The 18,075-nt window shown below is 47.3% G+C and overlaps 1 protein-coding gene across 8 annotated transcripts in view; it reads right to left on the reverse strand.

The window, feature by feature from the left end:
* The window catches only part of LOC142584599 (polycomb protein SCMH1-like), a 378,417-nt gene that overhangs the window by 24,454 nt on the left and 335,888 nt on the right, over positions 1-18,075 (reverse strand). For 5 of the 8 annotated variants that reach the window (XM_075694728.1, XM_075694722.1, XM_075694725.1 and 2 more), the window contains one exon: positions 8,052-9,108. The exons of 2 other annotated variants lie outside the window; for them this stretch is intronic. In XM_075694728.1, the coding sequence (XP_075550843.1) occupies positions 8,971-9,108 (138 nt within the window). In that variant the 3' untranslated portion in view covers positions 8,052-8,970. Of the gene's footprint in view, positions 1-7,522; positions 7,635-8,051; positions 9,109-18,075 lie in introns of those variants that run through there. One more of the 8 variants, XM_075694726.1, reaches the window with a different exon arrangement.

Below are 18,075 nucleotides of genomic sequence, written 5' to 3' on the forward strand. Positions count from 1 at the left end.
GAGAAAGCTAACCAGTCCATTAGGTGAAATTCCTATGAGTCCTTGAAAGTGTTGGCTGACTTGTATGATAAGTTCCTCATTGGAGAACCATAGAGCTTGATACTTCTCATTAGATTTCATTTGCGTCAATAATTACACGTGTTATGGGATGTTCTAGCTTGAATTCTTCAGGCATAGTTGAATCGACATCTCGTGCTAGCCATCATGGCATGTCTCCGCTTTTCGTACAGCCAATTAATTCAGGTTGCAAATATTCTTGACACTGTGCTTGGAGAAATGTAAAAGTGTGCCAAGGGCATGTGGGAGAGGCCTACCCGCAGCTTGACAAGAGTCAACAGGAGTTGGTTTTCTTGGGAGAGCTTGTGCCGGTGGCCCCGTGCTTTCGTGGGGGTGAATGGGCTAGTGCCCTCACTTTTTGTAGCTAGAAGTTGTAGCAGTTTCTTGAAGTGTCCATATTTGGCAGCCCAGTGTAAAACTGAATAATGCTGTCATCAGCTTGAAATCTTTCAATGCAAAATTTCTATTTCTGTTCATTTGCATGTGACCCATTTCCCTTCAGTTTTTTCAACTGTAGCCATGTACTTGATCATTTGTTGCTTGCTCATATGTGTGAGAGATGGTTTCTTCCTCTGCTAATGTAAGCTACATCCTTGTTTTGGCAAGCAAGTCAGTGCAATTTTTCAGCTCTTGGGACTGCTTTGCTAGACTTCTCTCTTTAGTTTCATTAGCACAGCACTGCAGTTGTCGTGTTTGGATTGATTTTTCACTCGAAGAAGCTCTGCTGTTTTTCTTTCAGTTGCTGTCGCACTCAAACAAGTTCTTGTCGACAGGAGCAACAGTTTTTTTCCTTGCAACATGCAAATGTTTTCAGGTGCTGCATGGTCTATTGTTGAGCCGGGACACTGGCGGTCTGCATTTTCTGCATCTTCACCTGAAGGTGCAAAATCCATATGAGCAAGCTCACTATTGTCTCAGAGGTTTCTTTCTTGCAAATGTTTTGTAGGACGGGGCAGAGAAACAACCTTTGAGAAAGGGAAAGCTGAAGGCACCGCACTGTCCCTAAAATACTGTCGCCCACTTGCTACATTTGGTACAAAGTCATGAAGTGTGAAGCTTGGAGCACTTTTGTCTTTCATCCCAGGGTAATTTATTCCTGGGTCCCCCCTAATGACATGGATCCACTTGCAACGCAGCATCTTGCCTGTGGGGAACTTGTGGAATGTGACCTGGAGCAGCAATTTCTTTAGTTCATTGTGAACAAGGCACCCGTATTGCGCGCCGAAACGTCAATCTGTTTTTTGAATTTTTTCAGTTGGCGAGTGTACGTTTATTCAGCCAGGTGTTCATATAGGGCAATGACAGTGATGGTTGCTGCAGGGACAGCAGCAAAGTGCTACCGTGCCAGAGGAAGGTGGCCTTATCTTCCAAGAAGATATCATCTTACACACAGATGGTGCGTGTTTATACGGACAGGCTGTTTCAGACTCCACACTGTGTTATATGTCATAGGTCAGCAGTGTGGGAGAATACTGACTAACACTCAGCCACCATAATTTTTCCAGGCCTTGCATTCACCCACGTTCACGCTCACCTCCACTCACACTCGCAAGCGCCCACTCACGCTTGCACTAACCTCCACTCACACTCATTGGCACTTACTCGCACTCACGTCCATTCACGCTCAATGGCACTCACTCGAACTCACCTCCACTTACAATCACTGGCATTCACTCGCACTCACCTCCGCTCACACTCACTGGCACTCACTCACACTTGCACTCACCTTTGCTCACACTCGCACTGACCTCCACTCAAACTCACTGGCGTTCACTTGCACTCACCTCCGCTCACACTCACTTGCACTCGCCTCCACTCACACTTACTGGCACTCGCACTCATCTCCACTCACACTCAGTAGCCCTCACTCGCACTAACCTCCGCTCACACTCACTCGCACTAGCCTTCGCTCACACTTGCTGGCACTCATCTCCACTGACACTCACTGGCCTTCACTCGCACTCACCTCCGCTCAGACTCACTGGCACTCACACTCACTGGATCTCACTAGCACTCATGGCTTTCAAATGAGTGCGAGTGAATGTGGGTGAGCGAACTCATGAGCGAGTGTGCTGCCCTCTGCCGCTCACAATTCGTGTATATTGTCACGTGCACTTGTCTTCATCAGCCGACACTTTCACCGCCTAATAAATGTTATCGCACAGCGCAAGGACGCACTTGCATGTGTGGGAAGTTTCGGGAATGTTATCGACGGTTCCATCCCCTGTCTGTGACCGAACCTTGTGTAATCTGATTGCATGTGTGCACGACGCGAATAATGTAGAACTTTGTGGAAGGTGCATCGATCCCAGCGATTAGTCTGGAACATTCGACGACCGATGTATAAAAGCAGACGCGCTTGACCCGTTGATCAAATTTTCAACGATCGCGGAGTGTGTTCGCCGCTATCGTTGTTCTTTGAGTGTAGCCTGCTTTTGAGGGCACAAGTTCGCCCAATAAAATGCCAGTTTCTATAATCACAGTTTGGCTACCTTCTTCACTGCCACTACTATGTGACATCTGGTGGAAGTGCTTGTGCGTTCATGTACCGAACTCCCCAGCAAAGCTGCGATCCAAGCCCGAAGCCCGAGGACAAAACCGACATCGCCCAAGACCAACATGCTAGCCGCAGACTGCAAGGACTGCCCCCAGAGCATGGACTTCTACCTGAGACGACAAAGAAGATCGTGGCCAAGACAACTCCAATGGCTGCCCAGCGTCCCCCGTTGTCCTGCAACAACCTCGGAACCCACCGACCTTCCACGGAGCAGCTACTGAAGACCCGGAATCCTGGCTGGAGACCTACGAACGAATCCCGACTTTCAACAACTGGGACTCTGATGACAAGCTGCGGCATGTATACTTCGCCTTAGAAGACGTTGCCAGAATGTGGTTTGAGAACCAGGAGTCGACCAAGACAACATGGGACCTGTTCTGTAGCGGCTTCCTGCGCACCTTTACAAGCGTCGTGCGCAAGGAAAGGGCCGAAGCCATGCTGGACGCCCGAGTGCAGCTACCTAACGAGAACGTTGCCATATTCACGGAAGAAATTAACCGCCTGCTCCACCACGCTGACCTGGATATGCCCAAGGAGAAGAAAGTCTGCCTTTTCATGCGTGGTGTGAAGCAAGAACTTTTCGGCGCAATGATACGAAACCCACCGAAGACCGTAGAAGAGTTTCCTCGCGAGGCCACCAGCATCGAGAAGACACTCGAAATGCGGAGCTGGCAATTTAACTGCAGCACAAACTCTACCAACTACACAGGAATTCAAACTCTGGCCACCGACGATCTGCGCGAGACTATCAGAGCGGTCGTACGGGAAGAGCTGCAGAAGTTGTACCCTAGGTCGCAGCCTCAAGTAGCCTCAATCGCCGAAATCGTCAAAGATGAGCTTGAGCGATCCCTTGGAGTTCCTGAGGTGCAACCAGAATCACCGCAGCCCCAGCCGGAAGCGATGACATATGCCACCATCGCCCGCCACCAAGGCCTCCCTGCACGACCGCGCCAGGGACCTTTAATGCCACAATTCCGTCGTCCACCGCCGCCGCCGCAAGCACGCCCCTGGCCGTCGCCCAGCGCTGCTACGCGAGGAAGACGGACATTTGGCGCACTCCTGACCACCGCCCACTTTGCTACCGCTGCGGAGAAGCGGGTCACGTCTACCGCCGATGCCCATACCGGGAAATGGGACTGCAAGGGTTAGCCGTTAACGTGCCACGACCACAGCTTGGTGAACGACCTTGTGATATCACTGACTACCTCGCCGCCACTCAGTGGAGCGCTCGACGACCGTCCCGTTCGCCATCACCAGGCCACTACCTGTCGCCGCAGCGCCAACCATATACTGGCCAAGCCTGGGGCCGGTCTGCGAGCCCATATCCGGAAAACTAAAAGCAGCAACCGATGGAGGTGTGGTTGCTGTTCGTTGAACTGACGAAGATCCTCCGTCAACGCCGAAGACGCCGAAGACACCATCTCGACGACATAATAATGACACGCCGCCGTCTCGACAAAGTCAGGAAGCCAAGACTACACCGACGAAAGATGACTTGACGACGCGACGTACCAGCTTCAGTTCAACACGACGCAGCCATGATCCGATGCCAAGACCTAACTGCAATGCCAGACAAAGAACCACCTACTTCGGCGTGCTTCTCGACGGCCACGCAGTTACTGCCTTAGTGGACACAGGGGTCGATTACTCCGTAATGAGTGGACACATTGCCGCCCAGTTGAAGAAAGTTAATACCGCATGGGAAGGCCTTCAAATTCGGACCACTGGAGGACACCTCATCACGCCGACTGGAATCTGCACAGCAAGAACAACCATTCATGACCGGACTTACCCTGCTACCTTCATTATCCTTCAACAGTGTTCACGAGACGTCATTCTCAGCCTGGACTTCCTGAACCAACACGGCGCAATCATCGACCTGAAGTCGAAGTCGATAACGCTGTCAGAAGATCGAGCGATACCGCCAAAGAGCTCTCGAGCACGCCTTAAGCATGCTCGAAAGTCAAGTCATCATCCCGCCTCGCTCCAGCATTGTCATTTCCGTCGGCACCAAAACATCTGCCGACATAGAAGGCGTCATCGAGGGTGACCAACGTTTACTGCTAGACCGTGAAATTTGCGTCGCAAAAGGGATCGCTCGACTGCATGGAGGGAAAACTGAAGTGTTGCTGACAAACTTCAGCCAGGAGTTCAAGCACACCAACAAGGCCACGACGATCGCGTACCTGGACGAAATTCTGGAAACCAGTAATGCGTTTGTCCTCTCAGATTCCGCCGCATCTACCCAGACGACCATGGTTCTCGAACCAGACTACGACATTAATCCAAGTCTCCCCATGATTAAGCAACAGCAGCTCAGAAGTCTGCTCCGACAATACAAAGGCTTTTCGATGTCATCGAGGATTCGACAAACACCAGTCACCAAGCATCGCATAGTCATGGAGGAGTCCACTCGACCACTCCGCCAGAGCCCTTCTTACCGAGTTTCGTCATGAGAATGTGAAGCTATAAGAAAACAAGTCGACGAAATGCTGCGCCACGACATCATCCAGCCGTCGAAACACCCGTGGGCATCCCCTGTTGTCCTGGTGAAGAAAAAGGATGGAACCTTATGTTTCTGCGTCGATTATCGTCGACCGAACAACATCACAAAGAAGGTTGTATACACCCTACCACGGATAGACGACGCATTAGATCGGCTCTGCAACGAAAAATACTTCTTGTCGATGGATCTCAAGTCTGGCTACTGGCAAGTCGACGAAAGAGATCATGAAAAGACCGCCTTCATCACGCCAGACGGCCTCTATGAGTTCAAGCTCATGCCATTCGGGCTGTGCTCGGCACCTGCAACGTTTCAGCGTATCATAGACACGGTGTTAGCAGGATTGAAGTGGCAGACCTGTCTTGTTTACTTGGATGACGTCGTCGTCTTCGCTGGAAATTTCAACGATCACCTTAGGCGGCTTACGACAGTACTAGAAGTCATCAAGTCATCAGGACTCACTCTGAAGCCAGAAAAGTGCCGCTTCGCTTACGATGAGCTTCTGTTCCTAGGCCACATCATCAGCAAGTCTGGAGTCCGCGCCGACCCGCAGAAGACAGCTGCCATCGCAACGTTCGCGCAGCTCATCGACAAGAAGGCAGTGCGCAGATTCCTTGGCATGTGTGCCTACTACAGGCGATTTGTCAAGGACTTTTCACGTATTGCTGAGCCGCTGACACAGCTAACTAAATGTGACGTCGAGTTCAAGTGGGAAACGCCGCAGGCAGATGCATTTCAAGAACTCAAACAACGCATGTAGTCGCCGCCTGTACTTGCCCAAAGATAAGTAATGCTAACCATAAATAAAAGAAACAAATATCTGATTTTACTTACATTATTAATGACACACTTCTCACTTGTGTATTTCAGGGTAAATATTTAGGTGTCACTTTAACACATGCTTTCCGACGGGAATCCCATGTTAACCCCACAACCTCAAGTGGAAATCAATGTATATGCTGAGCCCCAAAGCGACTCATCTTTCCGAGAAGACGCCTTCGTCTTGCACCAGAAGATACAAATCTGCTGGCCTACAAAATACTTGTTCCACTAGTACTGGAGTACGCCTGCATTGTTTGATTTATGTACACAAAAGAACTCATAAGAGGAGGTGCAGAGGAAGGCAATAAAGTTAATTTATAATAAATACAAGTTAACGGATTCATCGACTGAATTATTAAAAAGAACCGGTTTATTAACAGTGCAAATTAGGGCAAATCTAGCACAAATACAGTTTTATTCATGGTGACAAAACCATTGACACATCCGTACAAAGTTCTTTGAATTGTTCTAGGTCAACACGCCACAAGCACTCTAGAGCACCTAATGAATACACCTTTAACTCATATTATATGAAATATTCACATTTCTTTAAAACAATTACAGAACGGAATGAACTTAGTCTTTCCATTACTGACGCTTTATATCTAAATAATTTCATGGCTTCGAGTGGCCGCCAAACAGCATTTGCTCGGAACTTGCTCCTCGTTGATCATCGAGGAAGGAACGGCACGTAGACAAGACGACGTAAAACAAACTGGTTTAATACATCGCTACGGGCTAGCAAAGATCGAGCAACAGAGTGGTGTATGCCAGCAACTACAAAAGTTAGAAAGTTAGAAGCAGAGTTCTTATCTACAGAGCAACGCACTCTTTCTTTATATCCCTTACGGGGTTCTGTCTTGACAGCACTGGAGTCTGGAACAAACAATTCCAATGCGTCTTTGTGCTTTGTAGGACGCATTGGCCTTAAATTTTGTACACGCGCGTGGCGTGCCATCCATTTGGTGTATTTGAATGAAAAAAATAAGCTATTGCACGGCGTTGCGCGCGTGCATAAAGGACGCACTGCGGGCACAGGCAAAAGCAAACAAAAATACTGCGCGTGCAACATGGGGGATGGAGGGGGAGCAGGTAGCGAGCCGGACAAGTCGCTATAATAATTTTTAAAAGGCTGCTTTAGAGGAGGTGTCGCACGGCTGTTGTTCCTGTTGCCGTGACCTGCCCGAAAGGGCCGTAACTGAAGGGCACCTTGTCGCTAGCGTCAAAAAGAGTGGCTGCATTAACTCAACCAACGGGAGCCATGTAGAGATTCACACGGCGGTCTGGAACACGAGCACGGTTAGTAACCTAGAAGCCCCCATGCCTGGAATCCTGAGTAAGTGTCTAGAGCGCCGGGTCCCGCGTGATGCCCTTGCGCGGAACTGCCGTGCTGCGCCACTGCTGTGCCGGACCCGTGGCCTTTCAATGCTCGGGAAGCAAATGGAAAGCCAGGGGAGTCTGCTACTCGCTGTAGTTTTCTTGCGTTCAGTTTCAATGCAAGACAGTTGGAGGCTATATAACTTCAATGGTGTGGTACGGCATGGAACTTACCCGTCTTTAACCGTTGTCTTATTGCTGGGCCAGCAAGATAATGGAAAAATCATGAGTCGAATGGCATCAGCGTGGCCTAGTTCTGGTGATGGAGTTTGAAAATGGTAATGTGGGAGCTGGTACGTGCATAGAAACACGCAAATTCTAGTCGCAAGCACAAGGAGAGAACGAAAACAAGGTTATTCGCATGAGTAATTGGGCAAAAGGGCGATGCACGCAATAGTTAAGAGTAACGAAAAAAAAAAAAACTGAATTGCTTGCGCTGTCAACTGCAATACATAGGTGCAGTTACAGCTTCGCTCACTACTAGGAGCTTTCCAGTCACGGTTGCCAGTGGTTTACAGCTATATCCAAATGTCTTCATTCGACACTTTTGTTAGCCTCGACTAGTACTTTATTATCCAAAGGGCACCAAAACAGAGCTTAAGGGAAACGAGATAAAGAGCAGAGACAGCCATAGCACCATAATCATGTCAGCTTATTTCGCTTCAGAGATAGCGCGCAGCAACCAGCTTCGCCGTGCTTAGACGAAGCTTGTAATAAATGCAGACATTAGAAATAAAAGCAATGCCAGGAAAACTTTATTCCAGAAGGTTTTACACAAAGAGTGTCCCACAGAAAGAGACATTACAGATATCCAGATAAAATTAAATTAAAGGCATAGGTATACCAGCATTTTTGCTGTATAAATTAAATAACTGCCAAATAAAAAATACGGCAAACAACGTACAAACGTAAAAGTGTTATTTCAAATACTACTTTAGAAAATTGTTCAGGAATACAAACCTGCTCTATATAAATAAATATAATCAACAAATATAGAAATCCCCTATGTTCCATGCCTGACAAAAATATAAAATGAGACAACAAATATTCATTATAAACAGGTACAGAGTGGACGTTTTGGAGTATGCTGGGGTCAGTCTTGCATCGGCCTTGTGTCTTTCTATAGGGATCACTGTACATCAATAAAAAATATTCATCCGAGGTGCTGGGATTGCTTCACCATAAAAAGTGTAATAGATGAGAATGTTTAAAACAGATTCAAATAATCCAGTTTCATGTACAGCAGCTTAACTTCAGATATTTTGAATATTCACGGTGGTTGACGTTTGCACGTTTAAAAAGCATTGCAAAAAATTGGAGATGAGTAGTTACATAGAAAGCAATAATTTCACCGGCAAGTGAATGCCGCGAATGGGGAACCCGACCGCAACTTCCCGCTTTTTGCTGACGAGTTCACTAACGTCCATGCATGATGCTTTTGTGATGAAGCTCCCGAGTACTGAAACACTTTGTGAAAAAGTTCTCAATATGTCTGGTAAATCTAAAGAGATGGCCAGATGGGTACAGAAGCCTCCCTTGTCCCGCAGCTAGACGTGTGTAATCAGCTGCGCTCAGCTGGCTAAGATATTCCTTCCTGGTTAGTAGAATATCGCGACAGTGTTCACTTACTTTGTTTTCAGGACAAACTTTGTAGTCACATAGCTGCAAATGTAAAAAATGAGCCTTTCATCACTTTTTTGAGACGCGTTAGGAGTGATCCAGTTCTGCACCGGACTGGTTGCCTTCTTCTATCAGCCTTTCGATCAAGCCAGATTTTCGGGCTTTGAACCACCTGCATCATATTGAAATCATCATTGGCTCTGAATTCATGCAATGATGCAATGTCTAGCAATGCGGCAAAGGTGCATGACTGTGGAATGAGTGAAGAGAAGAAAGTAAAGAAACATCGGGAGCGGTGATGCAATGTGGGGACGAATGCCCCATGATAGCTCAATATGGGAAGCGAGAAAGGTTAGGAGACTGGAAGTGAGGATGTAATGTGGAGACGACATTACTAAGATTAAGCCGTATGATTAAAAAGGTGCGGGGGCTTTACTTTACGTATAATAGGTCAATGAGAAGAGAGAAAGGAGCGAGGTCTGGAGCTGATGTGACATGGAGACATCTGGTCAACCCGTCAGAAGCTTTGAATCTTACATCTGCGTCATCTGCATTTGTTTGGCCTCTCCTCCTTTTAGGAAATTTTCCATTTATACACAAATTAATATTTTTCTAGATTGAAATGAATATATATAACTATTACTGGCCCCGCCGGTTACGCATTTATTATGTGAAAGTTTGTTACAACAGCTTTGTTATATAATCTGTGAGTCTTCTCATAAATCATCAACATGTAACTTGTCTCATGCTATCATATGAAAATGGCCCGCCAGTGGGATAAGCATAATTTATTGCTTAAAGTAGGATTGTTACGTAAACTAGCAAGTATTTATTGTGCATGACAATGTTATGTGTGTTTGCATTAAATTACCGCCCTTGATGCACTGCAAATATTTCTATTAACTTTAAATATCAGCACTGCTATTGCCTTCAATGACAGTAAAATGTGAACAATGTACATCCTTATAAGTTGTCTCTTTTCATTATGTAATTACAACGACGTGTTAGTTGATCAGCAAGTATAGTTGCTATGTACGAACCGACGAGCATACAGAATAAATTGCTAAATTTACTTTCATGTTACGAAGGAAACAGCAGAGCGTGGGAGGCGGTCTAGTAAAGCAAATCCTATGCATGAAATAAAACAAAGTAAATGAAAGGCGCAAAGCGTTAGCATGTGCACGCTGCTTATATCTGCTTCGTTCTCCTGGTTATGCACGTCATCTTGTGCTTATTCTATTTCGCAACACATTTACGTTTGTCACGCCACACTTAGCTCACAATGAAGTGCACGCTGAATGTGTGCCAGAAACAGCCCCGTAAGTGAGGACCATTGAGGTGACAAACCTGCAAGCATAGAAGGAAATATACAAAATTCTCGTATTTACCGCACACAAGCGCATTCTCTGTGCGGCGAGTTGCTGCAGTATTATCTTGAAGTTACGTAGTATATTATAGGAGCTTAATTATCGCAATGTTGGCTAATAGAGACCAAATATCAAGCACACAGCAGACGCCCGCCGCTGTGGCACAGCTTCCACAGCGGAGAAAGCCCACGGGTGCAGCAAAGCTGCGCGGCGGCGTGGAAGTTCTCCGGAAAAGCTTCACCCTCCCAGTATTGTAGGTCACCCTAGCATGGTTTGGTCTAATCAGGAACGCAGGCACAAGATCGAACCATAAATGGGCATATCCGCCTCATGCTCACACCAGCAAGCAGCCAGTGCCAACTTGTTGTGTCAGCAGACGGGGAGAAGAGGTGAGCATCCAAAGGAAGAGCAGGCGCTGGTGGTACAGGGTCGTCCTTTATGAAAGGGAACACGCGAGCGCGTGGCCGGTGCTCTGTGGAGACTGCTTCGAGCACCAGCAACAGGCAGCAAGGGGAAGCACGTGTGTTTGTAGCGCCAGCTCTTGGTGGCCAGAATAAGCAGGCACAGCTGATAGACAAGCGGCTGTTGACTGCCTCCCACGCCAGGCGGATGCGCAACAGGCGGGGCCTGCAACCAGACGCTGCTAGCAAACCGCACTAGGTACGCTAGCACATTGGAAGCGTGCAAGGAGCAACATATGCCTGCTAGTTAATAGGCAGTCCCAGCATATTTTAATGCGGAAGCATTCTTTGGCGAGTACCGAAGCAAGATCTGTCCGCCATGCCAAAAGTATAATGCCTTGTATCTGCACAAAAAGGCGCAATGTGCGAACTTTCTACATTTATTTATTATAATAATGTAAATGTAGGTGATTGGTAGCTTTATAAGCGATGACAAACAACTGAAAAAAAATTGATTGGTGAGGATAACTCTAGAGATAGAAAATGCCACAGAAAATGCATGAAGAAGCCATACGGTAGAGGTAGGCAAACTTGAAATTTGGGGGTAGGCCAACATAAATTTGGGAGTGGGCCAATTTAAATTTTGGGATGCGCCAACTTAAAATTTGGGGCTGTGCCAACTTGACATTTGGAGAACTTTGGAGGTGGAACAACTTGAAATTTGGGTGAAGGTCAATATAAATTTAGGGGTGGGAAAATTTATATTTCGGGGTGGGCCGGCCTAAAATTTCGCAGTGGACCAACTTGAAATTTTGGGGGTGGGCCAACTTAAATTTGGCAGTGGGCCAACTTACATTTAGGGTATGCTAATGCACGCTTTGTGCAACTACAACAGAGTTTCTGCATACTTCTTTTTGCAGTATGAAGCCCTGGCTGCCCACTCCCCCCCACCCCCCATAGCATGAATAAACCTCACCAGATTTGTAGCGGTTTAGGACAGAAGTGGGCACTAAAGTGAAACTTCAACTTGGGTAAATAAACATATTTCATTTATTATTCGGGCTTAGTTATTTCTATAACAATGACATTTGGCTAAATAATTAATTAACCTTAGTTAAAGTTATGGCGAAGGCGTTTATACCTGTAATTAATGATTAATATTACTTATTTAGATCTATTCTCAGGGAACCCTTAATTCTTGATTAGGCTCCGCTGATTTAGCCTTAGTAATTTTTTATGAGTCTAATAATTTAGCACAAGTCGATTTTATTTAGCCTTGGTATTCCTAATTACCCTCAAATAATCACTGTTACGTTTAAATATTTTTATTGTAACTAATCTTATAAGTCTTTATTAACCTTATTTACACTTATACCTCTCAGTACTCACCATATATAGTCAAAATCACGTCTCATTAGTCCGTAGTCATAAGGCATTCTCATATACAACTCCGTAGGACATACCGTAAAAAACGGAATATAGGTCGAACTTTTTTTTCAAGAAACCATCGCGAAAAGTCGACCCTCGACATATACTGGACATTGGCGGAAAGACTACGGAAGTCTTGCAACAATGGGCGGATGAGGTAAACAGCCGCCATCGCCATCAGCAGCAGCGCGGCGTGGCGTGGCGACATTGTAGCACCGGGCAGAGAGGCTAGTAGCAAGATAGCATTTGAGGAGCGATTGAGAAAAATGGGGGAAATTCGGTGGGCTAGGAAGGTTTTCAGTTACTTATACACGAGGAATGTTGACACGAGGTGGAGGAAGCGAACTAGAAAATTGACAAGCAAATACTTGGGCAGTAGCGGGGGAACAAGTAAGGAATCATCTGTCAAGAAAAAGGTTAAGGAGGCAGAGAGGGGTATGTGGAGTACAGAGATGCAAACCAAATCGGCATTGGAGACATACAGGACGTTTAAGCAAGAAATAGCCAAAGAAAATATTTACGATAACTCTAAGGGAAGCTCATTGTTGTTCGAAGCCAGGACAGGTGTACTGAGGACTAAAACGTACCGAGCCAGATACCAGGAGATAGATTTGGTGTGCGAGGCGTGTAGAGAGGAGGAGGAAACGGCGGAACACCTGATACTTGCTTGTAAACAACTTCACCCTGCAGTTGAATCTAACGGGGAACTATTCAAAGCCTTGGGTTTTAAAGACAGTGAAAGTAGAATAGACTTTGAACAGGTAGAAATAACTAAACGGAGGCTATCTGATTGGTGGACAATATCAACGCAAAAGTAAAGGAGTAAATACATAGGTATGCATGCATATAGAACCATTAAAGGCTAGGTGGCGCGCGCCGCCGCCGCCCGATTCAAAGGGTTGAGCCACAATCATCCATCCATCCATCCAACCGTCATTTTGTGTTTGCATTGTTTCACATTTTGTTTAAGAATGAGCGGAAGCCGACGGCAATTCACCGTCGCCTTCAAGAAAAAGGCGATCGAGTACGCGGAAGCTAACGGCAACCCGGCGGCACAGCGCGAATTTCGAGTGTCGGAAAAAAGCATTCGCTACTTGCGGAAGCAGAAGCAGCTTTTCGTTGCTTGCAGCAACCAAAAGAAAACTTCATTTCGTGGGCGGACTGCAGCGTATCCAGAACAGGAAAACAAGGTTGCGGATTTCGTCCGGGAGCTTCGTGCAAGATCGCTGCCTGTGACTACTGAATCCATCCGTTTTAAAGCGGTAGAGATCGCGCGCGCCTCTGGACTGACGAGGGTGCAATTCAAGGGCTCGCCATCCTGGGTGCGGCGTTTCATGAAGAGGAAGGGCTTTGAACTATGGTGCCGTACTTCTGTGTGCCAGAAACTGCCCAAAGAATTCGAGGACAAGCTAATCGAGTTTCAGCGATATGTAATTGCGCTTCGGCAGCAACGCGACTACATGATAGGACAGATAGGAAACGCTGACGAAACGCCAGTGTGGTTCGATATGCCCTCAAGCCGGACTGTTTCCGAGAAAGGAGCCAAGCAAATCAAGCTTCTAACAACGGGCAACAAGCACTCGCGGTTCACTGTGATGCTCGCATGTACAGCTGATGGGAAGAAGCTGCCCCCTTTCATCATTTTTAAAAGAAAAACATTGCCGAAAGAGGAATTCCCACGCGATGTCATCGTCCGGGTTAATGGAAACGGTTTTATGAACGAGTCGTTGATGCTGGAGTGGGTCCGGCTCGTCTGGAAGCGGCGACCTGGTGTTCTCTTTGAGCGAGCGAACATGCTCGTTCTGGACTCATTTCGAGGCCACCTCACAGCCAACGTAAAGCGGGCCCTGTGCGACGGCAAGACGGACCTCGTGGTCATCCCTGGTGGACTGACATCTGTGCTGCAGCCACTAGACGTTGTGCTAAATAGGCCGTTTAAAGATAGAGTGCGCGAACTCTATAATGAATGGATGCTGGGCGATAACCCGACTACCCCCACCGGCCGCCTGCGACGTCCACCGCTTGCGACTGTTTGTGGCTGGTTTGTGGCTGGTGTTTGTGGTCATCGGCGTGGAAATCTCTCACCGAAGAAATGGTGCGCAAGTCTTTCAGAAAATGCTGCATAAGCAACGCGCTGGACGGCACAGAGGACGATGCTCTATGGGACGTGGGCAGCGAGAAGCACTCGACATCGGACTCTAGTTCGGACGACTCTGATTCGGAGTAGCGCTTGCGCACTTTGTGTCCTTCTGTGTACTGCACACCCGGCCAATTTTTAACAGCATCACGCGACCATCGACCCGCGTGTTCGTCAGCACCTTATCATCATGGCACGGAGCGGCGAAATAGCGAAAGTAAGCGCATGTGTACACATGCGCGTATCTCGTTTGTTTCGCCGCTCAGCGCCGTTAATAAGGTGCTGACAAGCACGCGGGTCGATGGTCGCGCGATGCTGTTAAAAACTTAGCCAGGTGCACATGCGAGCAGCATATAATACCCCTGTCACACGTGTCACCCCTGTTTCAAGCAGCGCCGGCGCGGCGCTGCTTGAAAGTATTGCTGTCGCGTGCTGCGGAACGATTTTGAGATGTTTTAGATGGTATTTTGTGAAATTTACGCCGTGTCCGTTCATATAAGGTCGTCAGGGAAGCTTTTCGGTGAATCGGTAACTACAGCAGGCGGAAATATCATTTGGGAGCGCAGAAATGTGACGCGTTGTATAAGCCGCGGTGTACGCACATTATCAGTCGCGGTGTGTGTATGTGTTGTGAAATATTTTAGTTATATCGGTTTTAATTCAAGAAAGAAACCCGGTGTCTCTGTATTAGCAGCATGTAATGGCAAATCTGCTCAATATCTGATCGCTTGGCGTAGGGAGCAAAGCATAAACATAAGAGCGCATGCTCGTGCACGGCCAACCTAAGGCAACCACGAAACATCTAAGCGGCAGCCGCACTCAAATATTTGTGATGCACCGGCATCGTTCTCGCGCATTTCAAGTCTAGTAGGCTTCAAATTACCATATGTCTACGCTAGCCTTCCTGCATGAGGCCGATGGCGCTGCTCAACACAGCGATCACTGCGGTTTGTGAACCAGCACGGTACATAAGTAAGCTGTGCGCTTCGGCATTGCCTTTTTTGCCTGCATACAACCATAATATATGAAGGATCGCATAAAAAGAATGCGATGCCTATTTTTGAGGACAAAATTTCCGTAATGCGTGTGAGTGCGTCGTAGTGAACGGAACAAACACAACCGAAAAAGAAATTCGGTTATCATCCTCTTTCTCGAAAAAGCAAGAGAAAAGGGCTAACGCCGCAATAGGGCCTCGCATAGTCACGCCGCACAACGTTTATAAATATATAACCGCTGATGCGGTATGCTTGGACCATGCGGTATACAGAACAAAGATATATGTAATCCAGCACTTACCATTGCTTAGGACGCTCGCGCAGTTCGTAAATAGTCCCTTTGCTGGACAAGCGTAATTCAGACTGTAAGGTATGCTGCTATCACTTGCCAAAACTATTTTATTCAGGTGCGGAAACCTCACCCATCGAACCAAGTAGTCACGCAATGTAACCTGCAGCGAACAGTTTGAACGCTTGCCAAAGTAAAACATCACAGCTCCTATCGTACGTAGCAGAACGGTACCCACGATCACGCTGTTATGATCGTCACGTATGTTTCCGCAGCTTAGAAATAAGAGGATAATACTGCAATAAGGTCACATTAGTGACTGGAACATTCAGAAATACACAATTCATCTCCGAGGCTGATTGTAGACTCGAATATGCGCGCACACATCGTGCTGCGTGTTCTGTCCACCTCAACGCCAGCAGAAATTCCGGCCATGACGCCTTAAACCACTTCAGCACGTCTCACAGAACCGTTTACTACGTAGAAGACGCACGTCATACTAAACAGACCGCACGACCGCGAAAACAAACGCCAGAAACTGCCGCCAAGCGTATACCTGCCATGCAAAAGACCGCTTTCACCCAAGCCAGTATGGCGCTGCTCATAGGCGGCGCCACTGCGTTCACAATATGGCGGCGCCTACGAAAAAACGGTCTATCGGCCATGCCTGGTTATTCTAGCCGCCAACAGATAACTCCACAAGCAGACGTGCTTCCCCTTGCTGCCTGTTGATGGCGCTGTAAGCAGCCACGGGCCACGCGCTCGCGTGTTCCCCTTCATAAAGGACCACCCTGTACACACACGCACGCACACACACACGGCTCGCATGACTTCCAACAGTCATGTCTCGGCGACTCGTCGGCACCTCCCTATATCACAAACATGGGGCGCGATCGGAGATATTTTGTTCGATACGCGTTCTGTTCAGTTGCTGCAACGTCACAAAGTTGCAGTATGTAAAATTTGTGACAGCGGGGCGGAGAGAGCAGCCAATCAGGAAGCGGTGACCTTCCCGGAAGTTTACCTCCGTCGTTTGTCGTCTGCTTGCAAACAGTATACTACAAAGCCAAATATTTCTCGTCTTCCAATTGAATGAAATCTTTATCTAAAAAAACATATTTTTTCTTCTCAAGCCCAAACACGTTTTCAAATAGTAGTACGTGTGACTACTGCAATTTATAACTATTAGGTTCTTTGCGTCGTCCCTTGGTGGTGTCGCGCAGAGCGAGAATGAAAAAGAAAAAAAAAAAAACGACGGGAAGAGTGGCGCACTTTTCAAGAGGCAGCTACTACATCACAGTGGCTCGCTGGCACCGATGAGGTTGTCAATTTCTCTGTACAACCAACGAATTATTTGTTTCGAGAAACAAAAACGACGCCGGAATTCACTTTCTGCCATTTCTTCAAACGCGTTTCGCACCGCCACCCACTCTCCTCCTTCCTCTAGAAACGCCAGCGCAACAACCGAAGTTTCCAACGGAAGCGCCATTTTCTAGAATTAAACTATGAATTGGATTCAAACGTGCCATACCGCAGCCGAAAAGGCCGCCTGTTGGATCCAATCCAATCCACCAGACGCGCCATGCGAAGCCGTATGATCGCTCCAAACTTCTCAACTCCTGTCGCCTTCGGACGAAATGCTCGGTGGGCGGATGATTGACAGGAGCGTGTCGTCATTTTGACGTCACCAAAAACGGGGCGGCGCCCCGTGGCTGGCGACGTCGGCGCGGAGTAGGCCAATCGCGCGCGCCGGTAACCGAACGAACGCGCCGAACAACCATCTCCGATCGCACCCCTGGTGAATATCATAAACATGGTGAACAGCCCAGAATACCTGTAATCCTAGAATTCACACGAGTAGGCACGTCGAACTGCGCATAACAGAATCTGTTGGCTTTTGTGTTTGTGCTATCATTTGAGACTATTCTTGTGGTTCTGCAAAGTGTAATTATATTTGAAAAGTAGCACTGCTAAGCTCGAGGACATGGGTTTGATCCCTGGCTGCCGGGGCCCCATTTTGATGGGGGAAAAATGCCAGAACCCCAAGTGTTCAAAGTTAATCCAAAGTCCGCCACTGTGGCGTGCCTCTTAATTATATCATGGTTTTGGAAAGTAAAACCCCGGAAATTATTATTTGAAAAGGTCGTTGAATCATGCGTAATGCATACACCATAAAGGCAAAATTTTAAAATAATCCACTCCCCCCCCCCCCCCCCCCGCTAGCCCCCTCTCTTGCTAGGCCTACGACCACTGGAAAAGTACTTGGTAGAGTTCCAGTGGCATGCTCGTTAGCCTGAGTTGTGAAGATGGCTATTTGTTTTTGTTTCTCCCGGGGCCACAGAAAATCGGTTGTTGGTGTTGTCGGCGTCTGCTACCCATGAGCGAAAATTTCTGATAAAGGCAATAAATAAATAGAAGATAACCAGAAAATAAAACTTGGGGCCGGGGATTCGACCCCAGGAACTAAGGGTTCCGAGACCAGCACGTTAACCCATTCAGTCACTGCATTTTTTTTTCTTTAT

The sequence above is a fragment of the Dermacentor variabilis genome, chromosome 6, assembly GCF_050947875.1.
Source record: "Dermacentor variabilis isolate Ectoservices chromosome 6, ASM5094787v1, whole genome shotgun sequence".
NCBI classification, from domain to species: Eukaryota; Metazoa; Arthropoda; class Arachnida; order Ixodida; family Ixodidae; genus Dermacentor; species Dermacentor variabilis.